Below are 22,821 nucleotides of genomic sequence, written 5' to 3'. Positions count from 1 at the left end.
CTAAAAAAAACACCTAATAAGATTGTTTTCCCTAAAATAAGGATTAAACATTTTAGTTGGGATCAAGTATAAGTTACTGTTTTATTATTACAGAAAAAAAGGAAATCATTTTTAAAAATGTGAATTATTTGATTAAAACGAAGTCTATGGGAGATGGCCTTCCAACAATTCTGAACTTTCTGGAGTTTCCGGATAACGGATCAGATACCTGTATCATGTTTAACAGGAACAGCAGTCTTGTCAGCTTACTTCTATTAGGCAAAGACATTCAAATAGGTTAAGGGGAGATGGCCCAGTCAATAAAACAAATATCCCTCTTTAGTGGTGATGAAATGTTTCTATAATGTGCTACAATAATATTAGGAAAGTGTTTTACAAAAAAATCCCCTCATTACTACTGGCAATGGGAGTCTCCAGGACATAACTATGAATGTGACGTCTTATCAATCCTTCCAATAACTTTCTCACTACAGATGTCAAACATATCTGGATGAAGTCCAGCCCTGTCACAACAAACAGATAAGGAGGAAAGGAGAGCCTAATAAGTGTTTTTATACCAGTGGGGAAAAAAAGCAATATGGGAATTACTAAGCTTTTTGCCATCAGATCAATTGCTTTGTAATGCCATGAGCTGGGGACAAAAAGCACAAAAGCACTGCCCCCCATTCAATTTGAATAAGAATTATCTGCAAGCATCTGGAGCAGTCAAGAAACAGGCTTTTATAAATCATATCAAATTCTTAGTGCCATATTTTAGAGTAATAAATACCTATCACTAAACTGCAGCTGGCACATAAATAGCGAGGACGACTTTGAACATTTTGTCTCCCCCAATATGTTCAAGGAGCTACAAGAAAATTAAAATTGCCATATCTAATATTACGTTAAATATTTGGTGAATGTCCTGTGTCAGCCACTGACAGTTTTTGGGGCCAAGATTTGAACAACGGATATGGTATCAATTAAAAATCAGAATCTTTTTTTCAGAAAATTTGAAAACAGAGCATGAGGATTTCCTATAGATTCCTTTTTAAACAATTCAGTTTCCTGTACTTGATGATAACTGCATAAATCAATATTGATGGAAAACCATGCTGGATAATCTAGATGTTTTTGTAGCTGTAAACTAGGCATGGGCTCAATACATAATCTTTGTATTCAAATTATTGAAAAGTCAGGTATCAGGAAAACTCTAGGTCCCAAGCATTCTGTACATAGTTAAAAAAAGCCCATTTCCTTTCCAAGTCCAAATATATTTCTGTTTTTAATGACACCTATTATATTTATTTTGGAGGAACTGGTCATTGCAATAAGTCCTTGTTTTCTATTTTTGCCTTTTGATTGCCGATTTATGGGGTTATGTAATAAAAGGCACTACATTTGCCCAGGTGCAATAACCCATAGCAACCAGCCTGAGGCATTTACTTGTCTTTACCTGTTTACAATCTAAAATCTTATTTGGTGCTATTGGCTACTGCACCTGGGCAAACTTAGTGCCTTTTATTACATATGGGGGCTACACCATTCATACTTATTAGTCATAAATGATATGTTGCATACATTTTTAATGTTTAAGGTTAAGCCATGGTGACTGGTACTTAAGACACCTGTCACCCAGACATTGCTTCCCACACTGTTTTTGTTTCCCGAAAAAGACTTTTATTAAAACCCTTCATTTAAAATAATCCCGAGAAAATAATTTGAGCCCTAATTATTAGGTATCTAGATGACTGAAAGAAAATACTGGAAGCACCACCTACCAAAAACCTGTAACGGATTCTCTCTAATGAACAATTTCAGTGCAATTCCAAAAATCTGTTAAATTATGGTTAGGTTAGTGGGCACTAATTGATAAATTGAGACATTTAGCGATTTTTCATCCAACATTGGTAGAAAAATGATGGTTTGAAAGTTTCCATCATTAGCAATGAAGTTTGCCTATTGTCCAATTGTTTGCAGGACCAAGCAGGCAGTTTTCCAAGCTTCAACTAGACAATGTCGCTTGAAATGGTCGTTGATGGACAAATCGACTTTCAAACTATCATTTCAGGATAAGCTTGGTCCTACAATAACTAAAACATCTTTTAAAAATCGTAATTTGTATAGCCAGCTTTAGGGCTCTTCAACATGATCGTCCACTTGTGTTCCTATGAAGTGTTTTCTTTTTTTAAAAGTGTTCCACCACAAGAAAATGAATACTGTGTACTGTGGAGATTACACTGAAATGCCAGATGCAGGTGAGGCAAGTTGCAAAAGTCCTGTCACCTGATTACACAAACATTCCCATCATCTTGATCAGTAGTTACAACTTACCATATGTAATATCACTACAACATTTGAGACAAACCACTAAAACTGGGCTGAAGTACAGTGATACCATTGTACTAAATATGTAACTTGCAGTTTGTCTCTATAAAGGCTGTTTAATTTAGGGAAAGTGTAATTAGAAATTCACCCATTACCACTCAGAAAAGTAATACAGAAATATTCCTACTGCTGGTCAAAGGCAGTAGTTACACAACTTGTATAGTAACCGTACTTTTTATGAAGAAATTCTCCAGCTGCTACAGCTACAGGCCGGTGTGCCGAGTACACAAGGTGGTAAACATTTTCGCAGTCTTCATTTGACAAAGCTTCTTCACTTCCACTGTGAAAAAAACAACAAAAAAAGAACGCTACATATAGTAATCTATATCGTATTAAATTCTTGTTTTTAAATAAGAATCTGTTTGGAGTAGAGAGAAGGGTTAATGACAGAACCACAAAGTAAACATTTACATAAAAGAGCAAATGCCCTCCTCTCAATTTATCTAAGATGCATACTAAATAGATGGTTTAAAAATAGCAATGTTGTTAAAAAAAAAATACAAACCACACAACTAATTACATTATCATAAGTGGTTTATTGATTTTCAAATGTCAGACTAAATTGCATTGTCAAAGTCACTGCCTGAAATAAAAAAAAAAAAAAATAAGATTTTGCTAATTACTTGTCAATCCGTTAAACTCATCTTCTAGGGATCAAAAATTAAGTGGAAAACCAGCATATACAGCACCCAAATATAATTGCAGATACATGATTGTTGTGTCACAAATTTTAGCTTTGTTTTAGAAAATCTGCCCATATTTTTTGCACAAATAAAAAAACAAAAACAATTTAATGGTATATTAACAATAACAAAATGTTGAGTTTATTTTTTCTCAAGAAAAAAAGATCCGTGCACATAAAGTATAGAAATGCTATGTACTGTGCAAAAGCTAAACAGTAAATCAAATGCTAAACATGGCTTTGCGAAGATGGAGAGTGTGACTTACTGTAGAATAAGTGTGACGAGGCGGATTGCTTCAACTGCGACATCGTACTCCTTATCCAGAGTCATAGAAACAATTCGGTCCTGAAAGATACAAAAAAAAAAAAGAGCAATTATGAAAATGATTTATGCGTAAAAGTCTGAATTCAGGGTGTATATATATATAACAAAAAAAAGGAGAAAGAAAAACAGGAATATCCTCTCAGAGGACTATCCCTGTATAGACTTCAGGACACTGCACCGATATATACATATATATATGTATTATAATTGCATGTACAACCGACGTTTCGGTCCCTTTTGGGACCTTTTCCAATTTATATGGGGGAAACATGGGCGTCCACAGAAGGGGGCAAGAGGGGGCACTTGCCCCCCCCTGGAAAAGTAGCAAAAAAACCCTTACTTTCTGCACTGTCTCCTCAAGCCCGTTTTTGCTGTGCTCCGATTGGATCTTTCTTCTTGTGGATTCTCCAATCAGAGCACAGCTTCCTTGACAGACAGTAAAATTGACCAATCAGAGCACAGATGCACACAGGGATCGGGAGATTTTGCAAACTGGAAACAAATGAAGACTGAAAAGAAGAATCTGCAGCTGTAACTTTACCTGAGAACCAACTCTCAACTTTTGCTGCAGATTTCATCCCACAGGTACTATACACAGACACTATACACAGGTACTATACACAGGTACTATACCCAGGCACTATACACAGGTACTATACCCAGGCACTATACGCAGGCACTATACGCAGGTACTATACCCAGGCACTATACCCAGGCACTATACGCAGGCACTATACCCAGGCACTATACGCAGGCACTATACACAGGTACTATACACAGACACTATACACAGGTACTATACCCAGGCACTATACACAGACACTATACACAGGCACTATACACAGACACTATACACAGGTACTATACCCAGGCACTATACGCAGGCACTATACGCAGGTACTATACGCAGGCACTATACGCAGGTACTATACGCAGGCACTATACCCAGGCACTATACCCAGGCACTATACGCAGGCACTATACCCAGGCACTATACCCAGGCACTATACGCAGGCACTATACGCAGGCACTATACGCAGGCACTATACGCAGGTACTATACCCAGGCACTATACACAGGTACTATACCCAGGTACTATACCCAGGTACTATACCCAGGCACTATACGCAGGCACTATACCCAGGCACTATACCCAGGCACTATACGCAGGCACTATACGCAGGTACTATACCCAGGCACTATACACAGGCACTATACCCAGGTACTATACCCAGGTACTATACCCAGGTACTATACCCAGGCACTATACGCAGGCACTATAAACAGGTACTATACCCAGGTACTATACCCAGGTACTATACACAGGCACTATACCCAGGTACTATACCCAGGTACTATACACAGGCACTATAAACAGGTACTATACCCAGGTACTATACACAGGCACTATACACAGGTACTATACCCAGGTACTATACCCAGGTACTATACACAGGTACTATACCCAGGTACTATACACAGGCCTCTGTTCTGCCTCTATACAGATTTCAAATGGGGGCCAAAAATATTGCTCTGTGAGGCTACAATTTTATTATTATTATAATTTTGTATTACTTATTTTTCCAAGTAGGCCCCTTAACTATTCATATTCCCATCTCTTGTTTAAACCACTACCTGGTTGCTAGGGTAAATAAGACCCTAGCAACCAGATAGCTGCTGAAATACCAAATGGAGAGCTGCTGAACAAAAAGCTAAATAACTGAAAAACCATTAAAAATAAAAGTGAATTTGAATGCGAACTAGCCCTGATCACAAACACAAATGTTTGCAGATCCCCTCACAGAAATGCGCGTATAAATACTTTAACATACTAAACATTTTAGGGTAAAAACAAAAAAGCCCCCCCCGCACTTTTGTACAGTATCCCTGGGAGTCAGTGGGAACGGCAAGAGGTAGTTGGGAGGTTAACTTTTTACGCCAGCAGCGAATCCACTAAGTGTCACATTAGCTGTAGGTCAGTCTGTGTATGGGCCATCTTTAGCCTCCCCTAGTATCATCCTGCAAAAAAAAAATATATATTTATATATATATATATATATATATATTTGTCTGTTGCAGGATGATACTAGCTTACTTGCCCCCCCTTGGAAAATTTTCTGCGGACGCCCATGGGGGGAAACATGCACTTATATAACACATTTACTTTGTAAATTTTAGCTGCCTCATGCCATCACCTGAATACCTTTTAAACAGGATGTTTTGAACCCAAAACAAAAGTCTAAAATAAAAAATAAATCGATACTGCTGGCTACAAATCTCTCCAAAAATGCCATACCATTGACTAACATTGGGATTACCGTCTGCAAAACATTATTTCCGTCAATCTGGCTTGATCGCAGGAAAGGGAGGCAATTTTCTGCGATTAAGACAGATAAATCCTACTATCTGTCTGATAAATCTCACTGGGCAGAAAAGGCGTCAGTGAATGATAACAGGAAAGAAGAAAACAAAACAAACAACAACAAAAAAAAACATTCTGAAACATTTCTGTGGCTGTATTGTTTAAAACCTAAAACTTGTTGTCTTAAAATACAAATCTACATGACAGTAGTCGCAAAGCACCACCCCCCCCCAATCAAATATCTATTCTTTAAAGAACTGCTAGCTAATAAAGTGAGTGATGTTAACATTGAAAAAAAAAAAAAAAAAAAAATTCAATACATCAAATTCCCAACAGGTGGCAATTGATCAGGTAATCCACAGATTTACAAAAGGTTTTCATCAAGTGGCTAAGAATCTTCAACAATGGTTTTGCATAATAAAAGAAAATGCAATTTTAAGCAATGTTCAAATATACATTAATTCCAAAAATTAGATTATATAAAGGTTGTATATTCTACGCACTCACAGTATTAACTTCAAAAAGAACATAAACCAGCTACATAGTCATAACCAGGGGACAGAAAGGGATAAACAAATTCTGCTTTTTAATAAGCAAATAAGTGACACTCGCAAACTAGTGGAACATTTTTACTTAATGTATATTGAAAAGTTACTTAGAATTATATTTTCTGTCATTATGTAACATAATGACAATCTTCATAAAAATTGGACCCTTTTAAAATTGCTTTCATTATGTAAACATTTATATTAAGAGTTTAAAACCCTTTTAATGGATCTTTAAAGAGAGCAAGTCCCTAATAATGAGCAGCCTAAACACTATAGTACCATGATCTTCAGTTGTATGTAAATATGAGGATGTCCATTGGAGGGCACTTGAATCCACTATTCTTGCACACATACAAACCTATACACACACTGAGCTTCAAAGACAGACACAACAATGCCTTTGTGAGCCTGTCCAGCGAAGAACATTCTATGGAATTGGTCTCCACTTACCAACATTATGTATATTGCTAATATAGCCTGCACATCAACCATAATTCTGTACAATTTAACAGAAGCAGCCTCAGCAAATAGGTATAAAGCCTTACTGATTATTTCAAAGATTTTAGAAGCACAGGTTAATGTTAACTAAATAGAGACAGTTCATCAAATGGGAACTGCACAGCTCTGTTTACCTGCATAGAATTTTAGGATGATTTCTCTGTCCAACTGTTGAAACTAATGTTTCTGAAAATGTTTATTTACATTTATGCCCACTGAATGCAATACCATAAGCTGCTTCAGCTTCATTTTATGAACAAGTAGTTTTCAGGAATAGCAGAATCCCGCAGGAACAATTATTCTCACACAGAATGGGCAGAATGGTCTGCTAGAGGCCTTTTATGTTGTTGTATTAAGTCTGTGATATGTTAATAACAGTAATGACATATATTACAAGTTAGAACAGAGGAAAATGTAGCAATTTAAGCCATAACCATTTTATAGTTATGCCAGAGCTATTTATATCTATTGTGGTTACTGCCTATATTCCTTCACAAGTGCTGTATGATTGAACTACTCTAAATAGCAAATGATATAGTCACAATTTACATTTTTAACAAGAATGACTATATTAAATATAAATTTAACAAGAATCCTCTAACAGGGCAAACACTATTAAAACAACACAAAACAAATGCAATGAAATAAGCCACACTCCTCATAGGATTAGTAAAACAAAGCCTTTATTTAAACAAGCTGAATGCAATCCTAGCATAAGATAGATGCACATCACTTAAACCAGGTCTCTTTAGCCATAGGATACCCAAAGCAGCATAGCTAACAAGCTACAATTAGCAAATGTTTATGATACCACGCATCACCCCATATTTTATTCAATCAATTAGGAACCCTGGTCTGTAACATCCAGAAAACCATACAACAGTATATTTACACATATAAAGAAATTTGAAAGTCCAGTGTGTCAAATAACACGTTTAGGGTGTTATATAAAAAAAAAAAGGCACAAAGTTTGCCCAGAAGCAGGAAACCAATAGCAACCAATAAACAGTTGACCAGTAAATGCTACCTGCTGATTGGCTGCTATGGGTAACTGCTCCTGGGCAAAATTAGTGCCTTTTATTACATAACCCCATTAAAGTTCAAGTATAGAAAATACTAAGATCACTATTAATGTGGCCACACACGTTTAGATCTTAGTCATCTTAGGGCTCTGGCACACGGGGAGATTAGTCGCCCGCGACAAATCTCCTGTGTCTCGGGCGACTAATCTCCCCGAAATGCCATACCACTGGCGATTTACATTTTCGCCGGTGGGATGGCAATCCGGGGAGATTAGTCGCCCGTGAACAGGGAGTTTTGTCGCGGGTGACTAATCTCCCCGTGTGCCAGAGCCCTTACAACGAACATCTGGGTATCAATTGTACGCTTTAATGCAAAGATCTTAAACATATATATTGAAACTGTAAGTCCTAAAAATAACAAATTGACAATTATTAATGGTCAGAACATTATCCAGACAACAATCATACCAAAGTTATGTTCCAGACGTACATTGCAGGTCACCCAAGGATAATGTCACATACAAAATACATGCAAAGGTATTATAGTAACTATCATATAAAGGCAGAGAGATTAGGAGAAATTCTGTCGATTTTTAAGAGAAAAGGCACAGCTCTAGCAAAATCTTGAAGTCATGTATGTGTAAAGGTAATGAGGAAAGTGTTTAGAAACAGATCATTAGAAAAGTCTTAATGAACAGTAATAAATCCAACCCAAAACGCCTATTTTCCATATTCAATACCCTTCTGCGTCCCTCGCAAGACTCCATCACCTGACTTTAGGCACTCCCCCCAGGACTTTGCTGATTTCTTCCTGAACAAAGTGGAGTCCATCCGCAATCAAATTCCCCCCTCTAATAATACAAACCAGCTCCTCCTTCCTCAGCCCCCCTCTGCATGTCTTAGCTCATTTGGTCCCGTAACTGGCTCTGAAGTCTCCCGGCTTCTGTTGTCGGCTCCGCTCACCACTTGCTCTCTAGACCCCATGCCTTCTTCTCTTCTCAAACACTGTGCTGCTGAGCTTACTCCGGCTCTTACTCACATCTTCAACTCTTCTGTCTTCTGGAAGTTTCCCCTCTTCTTTCAAACAGGCCTGTGTCAAGCCCATCCTTAAAAAGGCCACGCTGGACCCGTCCTGTCTCTCTTTTACCGATTGCCTCCAAAATCTTAGAGCGCATTGTCTTCCTTAATGCACATAATTTACTGGACCTGCTGCAATCTGGCTTTCGGCCTGCGCACTCTACTGAGACAGTGTTGTGCAGAGTTACGAATGATCTTCAGGTTGCCAAAGCCAGTGGTCACTTTTCTGTACTAATCCTCCTAGATCTATCGGCTGCGTTTGATACGGTTGACCACTCCCTCCTAATGCAAATTCTGCATTCGATTGGTCTCCGTAGTCAGGCTGCATCCTGGATCTCTAACCGTTCATTCACTGTCTCCTATGCTAACAAAACCTCATCTCCAGTTCCTCTTAATGTGGGGGTACCCCAAGGCTCTGTACTTGGGACGTTGTTGTTCTCCCTTTACACGCTGTCTTTGGGAGATCTTATCCATTCATTTGGCTTCAAATACCATCTGTATGCTGATGATACCCAAATTTACTTTTCGACCCCTTCATTAACAGTTGAAACTGAGACTCAAATCTCTAACTGCCTCCTGGCTATCTCTAATTGGATGAACCAACGCCACCTCAAACTCAACCTAACAAAAACTGAACTAATGATCTTTCCGCCTAAACCTGGTCCTACTCCCCCCTTTTCTATCTCTATTGAAGGCACCCTCATCAACCCTGTCAATTCCATGCGTTGTTTGGGGGTGATCTTTGACTCCAGTCTCTCCTTCTCTGACCATACTAACACTACTGTCAAAACCTGTCACTTTTTCTTACGCAATATTGCCAAAATCCGGCTGCTCATGCATGCCCTCATCCTATCCCGACTTGACTACTGTAACCTGCTGCTAACCGGCCTCCCTAATTCCCATCTTTCCCCCCTACAGTCTATATTAAACACCGCTGCCAGAATTCTCCTCCTCTCATCCAGGAGAGTTCAGGCCCTTCCCCTGCTAAAGGCCTTATCATGGCTTCCTGTTAAACAAAGAATAGTTTACAAACTCCTTCTCTTAACCTTCAAAGCCCTCCATTCCTCTGCTCCTCACTACATCTCTTCCCTGGTGTCTCCGTACGTTCCTGGCCGACTCCTTCGTTCCTCGCAGAGCAACCGTTTGGTTGCGCCCCCCACTACTACTGCTGTTTCCCGCCTTAAACCCTTCTGCCTTGCTGCCCCTTACATTTGGAATTCCCTCCCTGATGTCCTCCGGAGAGAATCCTCCCTCAGTCTTTTTAAAACTAAACTTAAAGACTACCTTTTGGAGCACTCGCCCAGCACCTGATCTGGAAACTGGCACTTACACTGTAATGTCATCCACTGTGACCTATAGCACTTATATTTGCCCATTTGTGTCTGTTAGTTACCCCTCCCGTATAGATTGTAAGCTCTACGGGGCAGGGACCTCCTTCATCTTGTGTTTCTGACTCTTATTGCAACTGCATTTTGTATTTATTGTATTTATTGTTGTACTTTGTATTTATCCATTATCTTTAACCCCCCTGTCTGTATTAATGAATTCTACTGTACAGCGCTGCGTACATAAGTAGCGCTTTATAAATAAAGATATACATACATACATACAATGGTAGGGATAGTACTTGGAGATACATTAAATATTAAAAAGAGAGCACAAAAGACACAGCTACAAAAAAATTAGAGGGAACACTGGAACTGCAAATTGCTTTTAACAGCAGGGTCAGTAGTTTGAACCGTATTGTGAAGAGTTAGTAAGGTATGAGCCTGGCAGCTTCATTATTATGGAGTGGAGTCAATAAAGAATTACAGTAGTCCTTCATCAATAGAGTATGAATTAAAATTTTAGTAGTCTTGAGTGATTAAGGTTCGGATGAAATATTCCACAGGTGAAAGTGAGATGATTTGGATACGTGCAGCAAAAAGATAGGACAGAATCACATACAACCTTAAGGCACCCAGTCTGGGTGGGGTAGTGGAACCATTAATAATGATAATCAATTTTGGAAAGTTCTTGGTGTTTGAGAGGGAAAGAGGACGATTTATGTCTTTGACAAGTAGGAGAAAGCTATGTGAGGGTATAGACAGAGATGATAAAGACCGAGAATAGACAGATGCTGCTTTGTAGCACCAGGCCCATAGTTTAAATCCAATCTTGACATTACTTAGAATAAATTTGTATGTTTCCCCGGTGTCTGTGTGGTTATCCTTTTATTACTTCTGTTTCCTCCTAAACTGCAAAATTATACAGGCAGGTGAATTGGTCCCTGATAAAACAGATGTGTACATAAAATAAAGAATATTTGGAAAAATAAGTGGTGGTTCAATAGAATAAGCTATTCCTAGCATAAAACATTCATTTCTTGACTTACTTTAAACCTGTTAGTGAAGAGTTCCAATTTGGGGAACAGCTCTCTGTTGGTATACAGACTCTGCAAGGCCTTTAGACACTTCAATCTCACTTCACCTTGCTAGATGCCAAAGGGAGGAGGGGAAAATAAGAAACGAATTATGGTAAATCAATACATGTATGTTTAAAGATAAATGATTAGACACAGCATATTCCATGTTTTTTCATTATTTATGAAGATACTGAAACATGATCAAACGAGCCACAATGTGCATTCAAACCAACTTTCGAAAATATTTTTATGTCATTTCACTGACTAGATATCATGCATACCACAGCCCATTAGGCTGGTGGCACGTGGGCAGATTAGTCCCCTGCAATAAATCATTACAGTTCTTTCTAAACTCACCCGGTCATGAAGTGTCCAGCCAACGTACTTTAAATAGCTGTCATTCAGGAAAGCATCACTGTACATTTTCATCCAGACCCCTATTTCTTCAATACAGATTGCCCTGATTTCAGCAATTGCATCTCTATGGAGAAATCAAACAAACAATTTTTTAACAAAACAATGTAGCCTATACAAAAGTTTAAAATCCAAATGCGAGAACACCACCAGCATGCACTCATCGGACTCCGGGACATTGGTTTAAAATTTCCAAAAAGCTTTATTCAATGTAAAAACCTGACGCGTTTCATGTGATGCCACACGTATTCATAGGTACAAGGAGTTTAAAGATTTTAGGCTACAATATCCTTAGCGAATTATATTATTGAAACCCTTTTAACTAACTGCTTGTGTACTAAAGGAGGGAACAGTCAAACACATTATCCAAAAGAGCTATAATATGCAGTTTATATTTTACATTCAACATAAATAGAACCTAGTATAATTAGAAAATATACAGTAAAACAGTGTCACTACAATAGATGGTAAAGTATTAATATTCATAGAGTGAGTTTTATTTATCATCATACTGCCTAGAACAATCAATTTTCTTGTGTGTTCTGAAATTGTCACTTACCCTCTCTCTATACAATTGCTAGATATATGGGTAATATGATTAAGCTATGGAGCTTGTTTTATTACCTATAAGAGCAAAATACAAGTTTTTTTGCTCTTACTTTTAAAGCTAAGCTACTATGCAAATGAGTTTTTTCTTCTTCAATTTAAGAAAGATTCTGAAAAATGTACACAAAGAACAAGGATATAGACACTTACCTATATCGGTGAACAAATATTCCCTTGAAAATAGAATTCATCATATTTTCAATTTCATCTTGATTTTCTTGAAGCTATACAATAGTGAATAAAAAGAAATGCAATTAGACAAAGAAACAAAGCATTAGATGACTGCAATTCATACTTTTCAAAGACAGGAGGAGCTCTGACCTTCTAGAGTTAAGTTTAATGACAGAAGTTACTTGTATTTGCAATAAAGAAAAGGGGTAAATTAAATTAAAGTTAGCTAATGTGCACATACCATTTGCCAAACCGTAACTATTCGTACAAAGGTATACATTACATTATTTTAGAATGTGCTAAATATTATAGTAACTTTAGATACCACTGTCTGCAGTCTTGGGGTTATGGAACACTCTCCTAATATCTAGTTATAAGTCATTCTGTTGCACCTAAGACCCGTGAAATATAACTATCCGACAACAGGGAATGGAGTTCCTACTGAAAATGTATAATGCATCACAGCTGCTCAGATGCTAGAAAAAGAAAACAAATTACTACTACTAACGCTTGCACTCTATATAAGAAGCTGTGGCTGCACACAGCACAGAGGGAACCAGCTGAGTGGAATAGACAAAGGGTATATATACTTGCATTGAAGCACTTGGCCTGTTTGCCTCTCTCAGCCTTCACTTAGCCCTAACAGTCATTACATTGGCTACTGCTGCAAATATATTTTATCTGCCACTAGTGGAGTTTGGCACAAAAACAAATTCAGCATGCCAGAACAAACTAAGATATCTGGATTGTTTAAATCGTGGATTCTGTCATGTAATCACAGTTAGCCACAAAGCATAAATAGAAATGAAATGCATATTCTATAAAGTTTAATAGTCAGAAGCATGCTAATTTTAAGACCGTTCAATAATACACAAGGAAATTAAGCTAGGACACATGATTTATATTCTGTAAAGAATCCCAAACAAAGCTAAGGGAAAACTAGTACATTGCAAAGTGTCATAATATACAAAGTGTCCTTATAATAAAACAAATATTTGTCACCACAGTTTTATCAATTATTGCACGTGTAAGTGCCCAGTTCATCTGTACAAGCATGATTCCACAGCATTATAATGACAACATTCAAACATACCAGCAGGTATAAATAAGTCAGAGTCTGTTCTACCAAAGCCTGTTCAATGATTTAGCATCTGAATATCACCAATATATCTGAGGCAGGTAAGCAATTTTTTTTACAGGGTATATCTCTAGAGATTTTTCTTTCTACCCCATTGCCTCACACTGGTTCTTTGTACCTCTTTCCGTTTCTGCAGTAGCAGCTCCAGCCTTTCATTGGCTCTCTTGCCAATCATCTTGTTCCTCTCTGCTTCATACTGCCGCTGCGTGTTGTCCTGGTGAATGCTCAGATTCAGAGCCACATTTACCAACGCCGTCATCAGCTTCATGGCTACAAACACAGCATCACGTATGAGGGACCAACTCTAATTTTGTTTTCAAGGACTATTGCCAAAGGCAAAAACAAGAGACACCAATACAATGAAGTTATATGCTCATCAGCATTGGGCATATAAGAAACTCATTGGACTTTCTTCCCACTTGTTATTTATACAATGTATATAAAATGTGCTGTGAGACTGAGGAAGCTAAATACATAATAAATATTGTGATGTAACATTGTCACATTGAAGTACGAAGTTATTCACTTTATCATAATATATCTATATTGCAAATCTATAACATTTTTCAGTCAGAAATGAAATTCATTAACCAAAAATTGACTAAATAGGTGAATATACTGCTCCAGACAAATAACCTATATCAACCAATCAAGCTTTCTCTGACAATTCTTCAGGTATGCTTCTGATCTTACGAAATACAGCATGCCTGAAATTGACTGTATCTTAAAGAACTGCAACAGTATAAATGTTCTTTGCCTCCTGTCATCATGGCTTCCTTTTTAAAAGAATGTGAAACTGTTGATTGAATGGGGCCCTTAAGAATACGGTCTAACACAGGCAGAGCTCATTTTTCTGATCAGAAGGGAGAGATTAGAATGCTGAGGGCTGCTTTCAAAAATGTCTGGAGTCTTTATAACAATTAAGTGTTCTGTGATTAGTATTTAGTGGCACCTGTAAGAAATATTAATATTTAAAAGTTCTGGGTTCAAATACATAAATATATAGAAAGATGAGATCCCTTTGTGATGTGTGCCTAAATTTAAAAATCCATATTTGCATTGCTGTACTTTTTTCTATGATACGCTGATGGTATTAATTTTACCCTAACTACCTGTCACATCCTCCCCTTTGGATAAGTTAACAAGCTCTGCATAAACAACCCGTCTCAGGTTAAAAGATCCAGAAATGTTCCTTTTATAGGGTATACCCAAGAAAGGAAATTTATTACCCAGCTTCATATTTGATTACAATTGCCCTAATGAAACTATGACACTGACCAATGCCTTGGGAAAGCTATTACTGTAATAAGCAATGAACGTATAAACAAAGAAAAATGGAAAAACAAAAAGAAAAAACTATAGCTACCATGCATTAGTATAGCTGAATAAATGTCAACCACAATATGCAAACCATTACCCATTAGCAACAAAGAAGCAAAAGCATCCAGAAAATCCAATTATAAATCCTACTAGTGTAGGAAAGCATGCTAACAATCTTCAAGACTGTTGCTTTTTAAATAATATATTTTAAAAAAAATTAACAGTTTTTGCTATCTTTAAAAGAAAATACAGATTTCAAAGCAGCCTCTCTACCCTTGCAGTAATTCACATGGTTTACTTTCATAGCACAAAAAGTTAATAATGTTTTATCTGTACTTGTCATTGTGGTAGAATTCAACAAGGAAAGATATTTACACTGTATCACTCTCCAAGGTCTATGTTTTAAACATGAGCGAACCCTTATCTGGAAACCCCTTGTCCAGAAAGCTCTAATTTACAGGATTGTCCATCACTCACCAAATAATTCTAATTTTTATCTTTTTCTCTATTAAACAGTAACTTGTACTTGATGGTAACTAAGCTGCATAAATCCATATTGGCGCAAAACATTTTTTAATGTTTAAATGATTTTTAGTGGACTGAAGGTAGGGTGACCCAAATTACAGAAAAACCTCTTATCTGGAAAAACCCAGGTCCCAGATATTCTGGATAATATATCCTATACCTGTACCAACAGCCATGACATGTAATATCCTTTTGCAGCACTAAATGCTTGACATACAGGTGAACACAGTTGAAAATTATACTCGTCCCTTTGAGCAAACACTTAAACCACTGAACAAACAAACTCATTTAGGCTAATTTACCCAAAGTGGCCATACACGGGCAGATTCGCTCGTTTGGCGATGTCGGCAAGCGAGCGGATCTTCACCCGATATCCCCGCCTACGGGTGGCGATATCGGGGAGGCATGTAGGCGAATTCGATCGTTTGGCCCTGGGGCCAAACGATCGAATTCTGCACGCGGCAATGGGGCAGTCGGTTCGGGGACCCCATCAACGAGCCGATGCGGTCCCCGATCCGACTGGATTTTCTAACCTGGCCGATCGATATCTGGCCAATTTCAGGGCCAGATATCGGTCGGCCAGGCCCCTCGGTTCTGCCCCTACACGGGCCGATTATAGCTGCCGAATCGGTCCAAGGGACCGATATCGGCACCTATAATCGGCCTGTGTATGGGGACTTTTAAACTCCAAGACAAATGATATACAGCTTTTATCAGTTTATACTTTACAGCACTACAAGGTATCACTGTGTTAAGTGGTAAGAAACCAGGGAGTGGTTCAGTCGTGTGCTATAGATCTCTGCTATGGCGGATGACAATCCTCTCTGAAAGAGCTTTCAACCGGCAACAATTGGAGTCACCAGTGGAAAGTCCTTTGCATTGCTTTCCTCCTGCAGGCAACTTCCCGACTTCGGAAAAAGAAGCCATGCGAAGGGCTTTCAATTGGTAACTCCTATTGCTGCTGGTGGAAATCCTTTAAGGAAGTATAAACAAAGGCAGTATATGCATTAAAATGATACATTGTAGCAGTTCTTTACTGGTTTTTAGTAATTTAAGTCAGTCAAATCCAATAAATAAGTGGTAAGCGTTTGCCATCATTCAGTAATGGTCACGCACAGGCAGTCAACTGCTATTTTGCCCTAACAAAGTCTATGTTGAGCAAAAGCTCATTATATCCATTACTTTCTCTGTTAGCAGTATAGGATACACCAATTGCCATTGCACAGGTTGAAGGTTGCAAGACCCAAGACCCCAAGGGACTTTTGTTAATTAGGATTTAGCAACTATCCTATTAGTACACAGGTCCAGCCAAAAGACAGAAGGTCATAATACCATTATGATCAAGTAAAAGCACCTAACAGGGCGCCCCACACTTTTTTCCATTTTTACACTCACCAAATTCCAAAAGGTAATTTTTTAAGAATGAGAATTATTATGTCTTCTGCATGCATACAAACCACAAATACATGTAAATGTGACAGGATCACACAACACACACTTTTATGTAAATTCTAGTTTCCACCATTATCCAGAAAGTTCTGAAATATGGGAAGGCCATCTGCCATTTTAATCAAATAACGGGCATTTTTAAAAATGATTTCCTTTTTCTCTGTAGTAATAAAACAGTACCTTGTACTTGATCCTAACCAAAATATAATTAATCCTCATTAGAGGTTATTTAATGTTTAAATGTTTAAAGGATTTAAATCATTTCTGGTTATCAGGTCCCATACCTGTATATATTTTTATAAACCGTTTCATACATCAAAACAATAGGGCAGGATTTTTTTTAATTGATATATAACAATTTTCAAGAATGAGTCTTACCAGCCAGTGTGCTTGTATGTCTGAAGGCTCGGACCTGCGAGTCTGACAGACCTGTCAGCAGTGAAATTACTGTGTCCATCATGTACTCGTCATAAATGATGCTGTATTGGCATTGCCGGATCAGAACACTGATGAACTCACAGAAGTTGCAGCGAAACTTCTTCCAGTGAGGACCAGGCATAGTGAGAGGATAATCACCACTGTCCTGCAGTAAAGATTTTTAAAATGAATTAAATAAAAACTGGAAGATAAATGGAACAGCTGCCTTTTTAAAAACAACTTGCAGCTATTCCTTTATTATAGTCAGTTGTGGGCCTTATCAATAAAAAGTTAAGAGGCCTGTTTTTATTGCTGATACAGAATATAGTTGGATTTGTTTATGGCCTCTCACTACACCGTAATAGAGCTAGTCAGATTTTCCTTTTGCAATAACACTAATTTTTATTTTATAGTATATGTTGGACATTGCTTTTTCTCTGTATCTTCCTTAACTGTTAAAATTTGGACTGTATTAAGTCCTAAAGACCATAAAATCCCTCAGGGGGCCACATACGGGTCACAAGACCCTCATTCAAAAACACTGCTTAATAGCATTGACAATGATCTGTAAGTGAATGACCCCAACAGTACAACATACTAAAAAACTGAGACTGAATATATAAAATGCTTATGTGATAACATTTTATTTACATATGTAACAAACTGTAGTGTGAAAACATTATGCTATGCATAAAATACTACTAAAAACGAAGAAAAAAAAAAATTAGGCAAAAACATGAGCCATAAAACCTCCACCAAACAAGCACAGCTTCTCTAAGATGCACTGTAGCCATTATTTAATTCATACCTCATCAAACTCTTCTGTCATTTTGCGGATTATTTCTGCATTCTGCATATTCCTGAACATTTCAATTCTTACAGTACCTATACACAAAGCAAAGGAAAACTGTTTATTTTAGTACTCATGTTTGACCAAACAGGGTTGAAATACATAGAAAATGGATTTGAACTCTTAGCAACAAAGCAATTATTAGCAGAAACAACAGACATCAAACTCAGCAGGTTACCTTGCTGATTTACCTGATCTCACAGGTCTCACAGGTGTTATTGTGATTTTGCTAACTAAACTAAAGAATCCCTATACATTGAGTACAAGTGATAGGGAAAGTGCAAACACAAACCTCCTGGTCAGAAATACAGCAGCACAGATATATCACAAAGATTTTTGTGCAAAAAAATTCTAGTTCTGGATTTTGAAAATTAAAATGGAAATGGTAAAAGGACAGTGCAATTAAAAAAAAAAAAAAAATCAGACATCCTATGAATTGTATGTATTAAACAAAACTCTACCTTTGCATCCTGAGCACTGGATAAAGAAGTTTATCAAGTCCAGAAGAGCAATGTCTCTGTCCTGTTTATATGATTCAATCCAGTCATCAACTACAGACTTAAAGAAAAAGTGCATTAAAAAATCATAACCTGAAGTCTTGCTCGTTATTTGTCTTATTTGTAGAAGAATATTTTACTCTTCATGCAAAGTGTTCAAGTACATACAGTATATGCAGAGTGACAATCATACCAATAAATAGTAAGGAAGAAAACAAAATTACTAGTTGCTTCTTTTGTATCATCTGAGTAAAAAGTAGTGTTGTACTAATAACATTACTATTATATAGAGAAACAATCCAGCAATGCCCATTCTACATGCACAGCCAGAGATCTGCACAGTATTTGTTTATGGAAGCTACTACTATGGGCATACTCTTGCACCACATACACTGAATACTGCAAGCTTGCACCATTTGATGTAGACGCTAGTGATCAGAGACCATATGCTATGGATCTTCATTTACTGTTAAATGGTTACACAGTTACTAGTGCCAACGACTAAAGATAAACTCGATTCTACAGCTTGCTGTGGTACAAGTGATAAAGGTAGTTCTACCCATTTTAGGGCTCTGGCACACGGGGAAATTAGTCTAATCTACCCGAGTTGTCATGACCCGCCATCCCACCGGCGAACATGTAAGTCGCCGGCGGGATGGCACACGCGGTGGCCCTTAGGCATACAGCAATTCAGATTGCTGCAGTCTGGTTGCGGTGATAAAATGACTGTCTGCTACCATATGCTGTTCATCTGAATGAAAAAGAAGCGGTCTACGGCAGATATGTCTTGTTTGCCAAATGATCCCTTTCAGGCAACTAATCTCCCTGTGGGCCATGAGCCTTAATCTGGTGTAAAGTTCCTTGTGTGTAAGCATATTTGTAAGGTAGTCAACTGAACATCTCACTAAACACACACAAGACAAGAACTTAAGATGACCAAACATGCAGAGATTGAGGATTTCGACCATGCTGCACTATTTGGACATGTATGTCACCTTAGGATAAAGGAAGCTACACACATGGGCAGATTTAACCTGCCAGTTTAGCCCCTTCAGACGGGTTGGGCAGCTTATCTGCCATGTAAGGGAATGATTAGTTGATATGATAGTTAGAAAAAAACAGCCAGATATCAATCTGTTATCGGTCAGACAGGCCTGAAAATCCTATCGGCCCAGGACTGCATCCACACATCGATGCAGTCCTCTCGCAACAGGCCTGGATTTGCCTCTATTATGGTCTGATTGTTGGCCCATGGGCTAATCAACCAAATTACTCGATTTAGCCCAGAAATTAGGTGGTTAAATCAGACAAGGAAAATGAGATTTGCCAGATGAGCAGATAAGACTGTGGCCACCTTAATTGATAAATTAGTCTGTTGACCCACACAGTTGTGTATGAATGGTGCATTGGAAGTTAATTGAGTGGAGTTGAAACTCAACTTGGTACAAATCTTATCATTTGGGCCAACAGCCAGAACAAATCAAAACCAATAGCAATTGGCCATCATTATCAATGACCACTATTACATTATTTGTCTGTTCAGGTCAAAGTGTTGGATACTGTAAGGATCAATGACTGTATCACCACCTACAAAAAGCACATTCATTATACTAACTATGAATTAAGCATGACAAAGGTACATAAGGTTATTGCAGCTTCTTTATATTTAACAAAATAAAAGCACTTGGGCTACTCTGGCATATAATTTTCTTACTTACAGCAATTTAATTACATTTTTGATTTACTTTTTATTTAAAATTGGTTACCTGCATGGCACTTTTTCCCATTTTCACTACTTCAAACAAGGTGACAGGGTCACCTTCTCCATTTTGCTGGGGGTGCCCATTTGCTCTTCCACGGCCTCTTGATCCTGTTTCGGCACGGCTGCGATCGGCAGGTGTTTTTCTGGGTTTCTTGATTGCAGACTGCATTACAGATCAAAACAAACCACAAAATGCTCAAGTTTTTCCATATAATCTGATCCAATTCACTTTCACAGATAAGATAAATGATGTCTCTACCTCAGGGATCTAAACTATATAAATCTGAACTCAGAGCCCTGAGTCATTTGGTTAAAAGAGAAGTATCGGCAAGTCTTGGCAGAAGATGCAAACTGTTCTTAAAAAGCTTATTAGTTTTGTTTGCTCATTTAATGTTGCTACATTTAAACCAAATTTAAAAAAAAAACCAAAAAAAAAAACAAACAATTGCTTACTATATAAGTAAATATGGCTTTCAGCACTGTATGGGTCTACAAAAAAATTGAAATGAAAGCAATGTATAGCACACTATCAGTACAGAATCTTTGTAATGGAGGTTTCCCCCAAATATACAAGAACCAGTTCTTTCCTTAAAGCATGCAGAACTACATTCAGTACAAGAAGGAATACCTATGCTGGCACAGTTAGATATCTTCTCTTTCTACAGGCCACACATCTAATGATTTTCGATCATGGCATTTCTGACACATTATTATTAACATTTATTTATAAAGCGCCAACATATTGCGCAGCGCTGTACAATAAGTCTCAGGGAACATGACAGCAATAAAAGTGATAAGGTTGTGGCTGCAAGCTTAATAGAAGGTAGAGGCAAAACAGTAATAGGGAGATACATATAAGTATGTTATACTTCCCCCTCTTACTAATTTCAGTGAAAAAGAAACAAAAGGAGAAAAATAAAGTACAGTAAGACAGTAAATTAAAGGTACAAAAGACAACTAAACAATCAAATTCCTTTCATTAGACAACCAGTAAAAGTCAACAAATCCATTACCAAATACCCCATTGCCCCCTTTTTGCATACCGGTGGCCTTCCTGGACGGCCTCTTTTCCTCTTTCCTTTCACCTCTAAATCTTCAACAAGCTCAGTACTCATATCAGTGCTAACTGCACTCATGTCTGTGTGCACGACTGCAGTTTCATTTGTAGAGTCCCTGTAAACAGATAAAAATAAATAAAAACACTCACCACAATCTGGCACGTTTGAGTTAATCTTAAAAAATGTATTATAAAAACAATTAAAAAGGAGCAGTTTCTCTTTAAGCTTTCATCAAAAGCTGACAATTTTAGAAAAGGTGTACATTTTTTTTAATTGATAATATTTACATGTAACTGGAGTCCCAGAGATGGATTATTTACTATCGAGTCCTATTCTGCCGCTGTTAGCAATACAGGTGTCAAGTAGCTGCTATTTTTCTACTTTTCCATTGTTCTGCTGATTGGCTGCTGGGGGGAAGGGGGTAATATCACTCCAACTTGCAGCTCAGCAGTAAAGTGTGACTGAAGTGCATCACAGCACAAGTCACATTGCTGTGGCACCCTGGGAAATGAAACATGGCTAGCCCCATGTGAAATCTAAAAAATGAATCATCAAAAAAAATCTGTGTTTTAAAAAAACATGAATTTCAATGCAGGATTCTGCTGAAGAAGTTCTTATAAAATATATATGTTTTAATGACATAAAATTAAAACAAATTAAAACATAGCAATAGAAAGGCAGCTAATAGGACATACAGTAACTTCAAAGTAAACCATCCCATTAATATTTAATTATTAATTCTGATGGGTGGAAGCTGCTGGAGTTAAAGCAATCTGGTCGGACATGGCCAGACAGTCAAAACACCAGTCTTCCTAGCCACTTGTCTAAATTATACCATTATGCTGATAAAATATAACCTTAATATAATCTTTTTTTTCAATAAATAGCTATGCAACCTATTATCTGAGAAACTAGTTAAAAAAAAAAAAAAAAACTTTGAGACACAGCAATATTATATTTCATTGTGATTTTTTTGATTGATATGCTTTTTCTTCCATGATAAGGCACAATCCTGTACTTTTTGTATGTAATCCAATCAGAGCATTGGCAACTTTACAACTTTTTTTTTATTATTATTATTTATAGTTTATTTATTTCCCTTCCTTTTCTGCGCCTTGTCAGTTTTGGGGGTCACTGCAGTCAAGCTACTACATTGTAGGGCTACATTTTACTTGTTTTGTTATGCAGGCCCATTCCTACTCATATTGTATCTCTTGTTCAAACCACTGCTTGGTTGTTAGGGTAAATAGGACCCTAGCAACCAGATAGCTACTGAAAAACCATAAAAATTTTAAAATGAAGACCAATTCTAAATTATCACAGAATATC

General features: G+C 37.5%; 1 protein-coding gene across 3 annotated transcripts in view; it reads right to left on the bottom strand.

Annotated features, from left to right (window-relative positions):
* Positions 1 to 22,821, bottom strand: part of stag1 (stromal antigen 1) — a 96,323-nt gene that overhangs the window by 19,227 nt on the left and 54,275 nt on the right. For all 3 annotated transcript variants that reach the window (XM_012970115.3, XM_012970116.3, NM_001127960.1), the window contains 11 exon segments: positions 21,478 to 21,607; positions 20,439 to 20,597; positions 18,637 to 18,733; positions 18,134 to 18,210; positions 17,287 to 17,491; positions 13,733 to 13,884; positions 12,456 to 12,529; positions 11,643 to 11,766; positions 11,256 to 11,354; positions 3,316 to 3,395; positions 2,540 to 2,647 (listed from right to left, as the gene is read on the bottom strand). In XM_012970115.3, coding sequence (XP_012825569.1) covers positions 2,540 to 2,647; positions 3,316 to 3,395; positions 11,256 to 11,354; positions 11,643 to 11,766; positions 12,456 to 12,529; positions 13,733 to 13,884; positions 17,287 to 17,491; positions 18,134 to 18,210; positions 18,637 to 18,733; positions 20,439 to 20,597; positions 21,478 to 21,607 — 1,305 coding nt within the window.

This window comes from Xenopus tropicalis, chromosome 5, assembly GCF_000004195.4.
Source record: "Xenopus tropicalis strain Nigerian chromosome 5, UCB_Xtro_10.0, whole genome shotgun sequence".
Classification (NCBI taxonomy): domain Eukaryota; kingdom Metazoa; phylum Chordata; class Amphibia; order Anura; family Pipidae; genus Xenopus; species Xenopus tropicalis.
The sequence above is the reverse complement of the archived record's forward strand: the minus strand, read 5'-3'. Positions and strand labels throughout refer to the sequence as shown.